The following is a 7,939-nucleotide window of genomic DNA, read 5'->3' on the forward strand; positions in this document are numbered from 1 at the left end:
AAGATTGGAGAAGAAATGTGAGTGCAACATTATAAAAAATCATGATCGGAAGTTTGATATATTTGACAAAAACTTAACTTGACATGATGCATGCACTAAGTTTGATTTCTAGATTCATCGAAGCTCCTAAGAATTCCTATTGCCAAGAAGGAAAGAGGATCACAAGGTATGTGAATGGTACCAAGGGATTTGGCATTTTGTATATGGATAATAATGATTTTAGGTTGATTGGTTACCCTGATATTGATTGGGTTAGAAACTAAATAATAGGAAGAGCACTTCCAATTATAGGTTTCATAAGGGGTTCAAGTGTAATTCCATGCACATCTAAGCATCAACCAATTGTTGCTCAATCTAAAAAAGAGGTTGAATACATAGAAACAAATGCAACAACATGTTAATCTATTTTACTAAGAAGAATTTTGGTAGATTTGAATGGAAAGTAAGAGGATGGAACCACAATATTTTGCGACAACATTTCCTCAATTGCATTGACAAAGAATCTTATTTTCCATGGGAGAACCAAGCACATTGAGATCAGCTATCATTTCATAAGAGAGCTAGTGGAAATGGAGAAATTAAAATGGAATATTGCAAGTCCAAGCAGCAGTTGGTAGACATTTTCACTAAGCCATTAGGCGTAACAACTTTTGTGCGCCTAAGAGGAAGTCTTGGTGTAGTTGATTTGGATCAGCAGCATCCTATTTTGTTGTCTCAGGATAAAGTGGGAGTGTTGGAATATTAAATCTGTATGTTTGTCCCTAGAGCCCTATGTCCACCTACCAACTCCAACGATCTGCAGGTGCAATAGTCAGAAACATAAATATGGGTAGGTGAGTTTAAATTTTTGAATGAGAGGGAGATTTTGAAATTGATAGAAAGAGATGAAAGGGGGCAAAATTTCATTCATTTCCATAAGTCAGACTCAAACATTTAAAGAGTCTATTTTTTTTGAGTTTAGTAGAATAGGAGAGGCAGGAAGGTTGATCAGATTTGACAATAGCAACAAGGGTGGATGAATTTTTGGGTATGCTTGTAAAAGTAATGTTTTGTCATGTATGATTAGTGATTAGTCTAGGTTTATTGTATGCAACCATTCATTGGTGTAAGTTTGATTCAAGTTTTTAGATAGTTTTGTTCATATAGGGTTAATAGTTTATTCTCCATATTTGTATTAGTTTGATTCAGTTAATAGAATGCAAGCATGCAAGTACATTTGCCATCTCCATTGTGTTTTGGATCTTGTCTCATTTAGCATATTCCACTATGCATGATTAGTAAGAGTTGGGATAGAGGAGGAGAAAACATTTAACACATTTATTGGAATGTTGTTCTTCCTCTCTACATTGCTCGGTTTCCACCTGAACCTAGTAACTCAATTTGTATTGACCGAGCAACTTGGTCTCCTCTATCGAGCCTATTGATGCTGAGCTACCCTTTGGTGACTGAGTAACTCGATCCCTATACTTGCAGTTGGGCACTCTACATTTTTGAACAACTCAATATTGCTTGACACTTGGCTCTTACCCTGGTGAGTGACTCGACTACGTCCATAGTTTGGATCTTTTCTAAAGTTTTTACATTCATTACATATTGCATCACTAGGTAGAAGAAATATTAGTCGTGGTTCAATGAATTTGGATTTATGAAATGCTATCAAATTTATGTGAAAGGAAATAATTATCCAAAATTAGTATGTATATATATTGACATGCATTCTGATTTAAGAATTAAAACAAAGGATCATATGCATATAGTCCAATGACTAGGAACAATTGATCCTAATAAATAGTATAATTACTTAAATTTAATATAAGGAGACACATTTGATTTCCAAAGTTCTTTATAAACCATAGATTAGGATAGGGGAGTTGTTGGATTTATTACATTAAATTAGGTTATTTTCTAACTTTAGTTTAAATAAATAAATAAATTAGATATTTAGTTGTTGGGAAGTTATTCCCATAAGTAGTTGTTGTGAGGGAAAATGAGGCTATATAAAGTTGTTTGCATATGAATGTGAAACATAAAGTATCAAGTCTGTATGTATCTGAATGTATCTAGAAAATCTAAGTTAATAAATTAAGTCATTTTATATTTTAGCTCTTTCATTTGGTATTAGAGCTAGTTGATCAATGGGAAGAAGAGTTCTTTTAATGGATTTTGGATGACTAGACCCTAACTTCTGTAGATGAGATCTTCTATATTTTTTTTTATTAAAGATAGGAGGCTACAGGCAATGGAGATTGGAGGATTTTTATCATCTTGAGCTAGCTTCTCACTCATAGATGATTATTGCATGGGAAGCAACTATTTGTGTCCCTATAAAGGTGAGGGTTGGCAGATTCATCCATAAAGAGAAGATGATACTTGATAGATTTGTGTCCGTAAAGAAAAGAGTGGGGTTGGCTTGGTGATTGTCCTTCTATGGAGTGGGGGGAGGGGGGAGGTGGGCGGCGTAGGATTTGAAGAATGGCATTAGAGACACTCGAAGGAGATGTGGACTTTCTAAGGAAAGGTGTTTATGTGTAGACATATTAGTGGTGATTATTTCTGTGACACTTGAGGAGGCATTAGACACACTCGAAGGAGATGTGGACTTTTGGAGGAAAGATGTCTCACGTGCAACACCAAAGGAGGCATTAGACACACTCCAAGAAGATGTAAAATTTTGGAGGAACTATGTCTCCTTGTGCAAGGGAGGAGGAAACAATATTATTATAAGGAAAACTTTAGGATTTATAATTTGAAATTGAGATATGAAATCTACTTAAGAGGACAACTTCAGGGTTTACAATCTAAAGTTGTAGAGAAAAAATGTATTTCAATAAGCGAAGATTGGTGAAGCATTTCATCAAAGGATCCAATGAAGAAAATTGGTGAAAGCCCCAATAAAACCTTTACAACTTTCACTCCTATTGGATTAATGTAATAAGGTGGGGAATGTTGGATTTATTACATTAAATTAGGCTAGCTTTTAAGTTTAGTTTAAATAAATAAATAAATTAGATATATAGTTGCTGGGAGTAAGTAGTTGTTTTAAGGGAAAATGAGGCTATATAAAGTTGTTCTCATATCAATGTGAAACATTAAGTATCATTTCAGTATCAAATCTGTATGTATCCAAATGTATCCAGAAAATCTGAATCAATAAATTGAGTTGTTTTACATTTTAGCTCTTTCCTAAGCTATATAAAATTCGGAAGTAAAAACAAAAGCAAAGAATAAACACTAATTATTATGTAACTGTACAATCTTATTTATAATTGAATAGCTTGGAGTGTTGTTTGCTCAGATAATATAAATTAAAACTCTTGCCTGAATGCTGCAACATTCTAATTCGAGCATCTATTTGCCTTCTACAAGCATTGTTTTAGCTACAAGCATTGCTTTAGCAACACTCCAGGCGGAAAGTGCAATTATTGGCGTTCCTTTCCACTTTACAATGATGGCATGGCCATCAGGTTCAAGAGTATAATACTTTCCGGAAGCATATTCCTTTAACAATAATCTCGCCTGATACAAAGCCTGAAGGCTGAAGTTCATTTCAGTGAACCCCGCTTCACCGAAAAAAACCCTCCATACATCAGTTGTAACATGCCTAATTCTTCTCTCCTTCCCTTCACAGACTATGATATTTCTTATTCGATTTCCTTCGATTAAGTCTTCATTCCTTACCCTACTATTATCATTTCTGTCTGGAGTAGCAACATCTAACAAATCAAAACGGGCACTATAATTGTAAATCACCTCGCTCAATCTATTCACAAATGATGGAGAATTGTGCTTCCCTTCTACTTCGACAGTCACCGTAATCCGAGGCCTCAGTTTCTTGATAACACATAGAACATTGATCAGGAGAACTGGGTCACATAGCAAACTTCCCAGAACGAGCGGAGCATAAACAGCAACCGCTTCGTTTGGTTTTACCGTCAATAGACCTCGCTTGATTTCCTCCATGTTTCGGATCTCCAACATGTTGTAGAAGAAGGGAATACCCAATGATTTCGCCAGCTCCCGAAGTCTGTTCCCAATACTCCTAAGCGTCTCTCCATTCTTCCCCACTGCTGTAATCTTAAGAACCTGACGCCTGTAGGTAGATATTCCATTGGCTTTGTGTGCAAGATATTCCATCGGTACTGTCCATTGCGATCCAGTTCGCATCCCGCGATCAATTATATGAATTATCTTCTCATTCCCTACGGCATCTATTATTGCCTGCACTGAAGTGAACTGTATTAGTCTGATATGCGGCAGAACATTAATATAAAAAGCAGCCAGACTAAGATAACACTTTCTGTCATAGTGAGAGTCGACATCGAAGGCGAAATTCGAATCTGGCTGAGATGCGTTGTTTGACATGCGTTGGATTCTCTGGTGAAGTGCATCTGAGACCTAATAGGCGAGCCTTTCCGTGGGATTCCCCAACTGAGAAGACAATTTCTTGCATTTACTCACAAGCAGGGAAGCCTGATCGTATTCCCGGTTGCCTATCAATTCTCCCGATGCTAACATAAGCCGAACTAGTTCCAGACTCTTTTCCTCTTCGCCCAACAAATTTCTTCCTTCAACAGCTCCCTCCGAATTCATCATTTGATTAGGCCACTTTGCTACCATCTCATTATAAATATGTGCTTCACGGATAAAATTTTCAGGCGTACCACTGGAATTATCTGCTCCACAAAACCCTTCTAACTTCGAAGGCATGATATCACTATTTGAAATCTCTTCGTTAGAGTCAAATTTTTGAAATGAAAAATACTCCATCGGATGCTCTCCTAAAGCAAGCAATTGATTGTCTGGAAGAGCAAACTCACGACCATCTCTTTGCTCCAGGAATTGTGGAATGCCATCATTAAATGCACTAATTCTTTCTCAGCTTAGAGGAATGGCTCTCCGAAAAGGTTAAACAGCCGAGAAGATTGTTCTAACAAGACGAATTAACTTACTTTATAATCACAATGGGCTTCTGTACTATTTTCGGAGAGCCGAGAAGATTGTTCTAACAAGACCAATTAACTTACTTTATAATCATGCACTACTACACAATAGGCCTTGTTACGACATTAATTAACGACAAAATTTCTCTTTTGTCTTTATACAAATTATAATTAAAATGGTTTTTTAATTAATATTTAACTGTCTTCTGTAAAGACAATAGGAAAAGCATTTTATAATATTATTATAAGGTTTTCATAACCATATGTTAACTCCGTTCACTGCCACAATTTGTGGTTTTTCCCAACCCCGGTCACCGACACCAAGTTTTGCCCTGCAAACTCATGGTCGTCTCTCACTTCTCCATTTGCAATTAGCGGCAAGGACTGAGCAGGGATCATTGGGTGCATGACATTTTTATGTCTAATATTCCTTTAATTCTTTTGATCTAATAGAGTTGTCATTGTTATATCCTCAGCTCCCAATCGATGACCGGCTCAACTCATAGTTTTACCCTACAATCTCATGATCTACTGTTAGTTCTCCATTTGCAACTAGGCCCAAGGACTAAGCTGTAATCATTGACTGCACGAAAATGGCGGAAGGGATCATCACGAGCCATACATATGGGAGCTTTACAGTTCTCATCTTCTATGCCCTAGCAGTTTTCTCCCATGGTTCTCTTGTTTATTCAAGACTAGGCTTTCCACCAATAGTCTTAGATCTAGTAGGGAGAGGCATGACTGACCAACATATGCTATTAGAGGATCAAGTTGTAAGCGCTACAATTCCACGGGGTTCCACAGCAATCAAGAATTCAAATTATCGTTGTAGCGAGAACTGGAGCACGCTGAGTAAAAGACTATTCAACTTCTTGTTTTCCCGTACATGACATTACCTCTCTGAACAAATGGAAACGTTCTCATCAGTTGAGTATAATTAATATTGAAGCTGAGAATTTGGGGTTTTTACATCTTATGTGTTTATTTGTTTTTTGGGTTGCTGCAAAAAGGTTTTTAAATTGGCTGAGTCCCTATTTGAATTTGATTGTTAAGGCTTTTGCAACATTCATCCTCCCATGCCCACCCCAATGATGGGTTTTCTATTGGTATCATGTGGTTTGTTTAATGGTAATATTGACTGACGAGTGGTATCTATGGTTCAAAATTGACATATTGCATCATATCTTTTTTGTGTAGGGCCAAAATTAACTAAAAATGGTTGCAGGGGACAAGTTTGCATGGAGGAAAGATGAGGAGTCTGCATGCTAGATGCTCTCTGGTGTGAATCCCCTTATCATTTAGTGACTTCAGGTAAGACTACCTTTTATAAATATCCCAAATATTTATTCACCTCATTATATATTAATTAAAACTCTCAATATCATTTTAAATGAAATTTAGAGATTCCCCTTTCCCTCCCCTAGAAATGAATTAGATCTGGAGAAATATGGGCCCTAACTAGGAGAGATCAATTAAAGTTTCAGATATTGAACATAGCCTTGATGGTCTCAAAGTGAAGCAGGTGAATTCAATTTATAACCCACATTTTTTACATCATTGCAATGGAGGAAACAAGATCTTTGTGTTTTCTAGTGTGCTCTTGAACTCTTGAACTCGATCTCACTTTGGATTCAACATATCCTTGTTCATTTAATCTTTATATTTTTCCTTTTTCTTGCTTTCTATTCTATATGAATCTTTGGTGGTACAATTTTTTTGCATTTTCTATGGCATTCAAAAATTAGGGTTTAAAATCCAGATGAATGTTTGTGGGGGTTTGGACCTGGACAGAAAAAGGGCTTCTTAAAATTGGTGATCTTTGATTATTACTAAAAGAAATTGACATCGTTGATCAAAAATTATTAAATTAGACATGCCCCCAACAGATCGTAGTTTTGTTCCCAGTCCTAATGGTTATGAGAATCCTTGAGGTAATTTGATAGTTATTACATCATAGATGTTTGAGATTTGGTTATTTTTTATGTGCTTTATAAATTGAGTTTTTATGGATTCAAATTTTTTGGTTATTTATTTCTTGATTTTTTAAAGCTAATAGCTTGGCTGCCTTTAAATGAAGAATTCAAAGAAAATATGTGTCCTATTTATAATTTTCCATATATTATATATCTACTTGTGAAGAATATTTAGTAGAATTTGTCGTCCAGACATTTTTTTGGCTTCGATTCTGCCCCTGTCTAAATAATTCTTTTTAAATCTTGTAGTCTTGTTAATTTTTTTGGGTTTAAGGTGATATTTTTCATTTCTAAATTTCTGTTTGATGCATAAGAATACAAATCTGTAACATTTGTAGTTCTCTAGGTCACGTCAATAATTATCCTTCCATGCTTTATTAAATTTTGATAATTGCCAGCTGTAAATTTTTTTAGAATATCAAAGATAAGATAACTTTGGTTCTTATTAATCCTTGTTGATGACTAAAACATCATGATGGGATTTGTCTCAAAATAAAAGATTTAATGGTCAGATGATAAGTGTGAAAGGTCTAACCTTATTTTGAAAGGTCTGCAAACTTTCCATTCAAGAACAAGTGGTAGACATTGTAGGAGCTATGAGCCAGATTGAATTACTTGATTTTCTTATAGATAGTGTCATTTTATTTCTAAAAAATCATCACTTTTCTAGGTTGATCAAAGAGTAATTAGGTTTTCCCTTTCATGTATCTATTTAAACCCTCACTTAATGGGTTTCATAATCATTCTTTTGTTAGTTCGGACTTGATTCCGCAATTGGCATGGTTGCTTGGTGCTGGTTTATGATTCTTGTGAGAACTGTGGATGCTTGTTCACCCTCATATGGTATATCTAGTTGGGCTTTTCCCCCCTTCTGGCATTACGACTTTGTTATCAATATTTCAAATATTTTATCTTTAGGAAATAATATTATAGCTATTATATTTCATGCTTTGTTGGGACTTGGAAAAATATTATAGATATTATATTTCACACCATAGTTCGGACTTCATCCCCCATCTACTAGGG

The 7,939-nt window shown here is 35.5% G+C and overlaps 1 protein-coding gene across 1 annotated transcript; it reads right to left on the minus strand.

Annotated features, from left to right (window-relative positions):
• Positions 1-3,348: 3,348 nt before the first annotated feature.
• LOC149561213 (DELLA protein GAI1-like) lies at positions 3,349-4,362 on the minus strand. The gene has a single exon (XM_089827759.1). It carries the CDS (start codon positions 4,360-4,362, stop codon positions 3,349-3,351), a length of 1,014 nt encoding a protein of 337 aa, XP_089683885.1.
• Positions 4,363-7,939: the final 3,577 nt, after the last annotated feature.

Source organism: Cupressus sempervirens, chromosome 4 (assembly GCF_028749045.1).
Source record: "Cupressus sempervirens isolate cs-2001-9-10 chromosome 4, ASM2874904v1, whole genome shotgun sequence".
Taxonomy (NCBI): domain Eukaryota; kingdom Viridiplantae; phylum Streptophyta; class Pinopsida; order Cupressales; family Cupressaceae; genus Cupressus; species Cupressus sempervirens.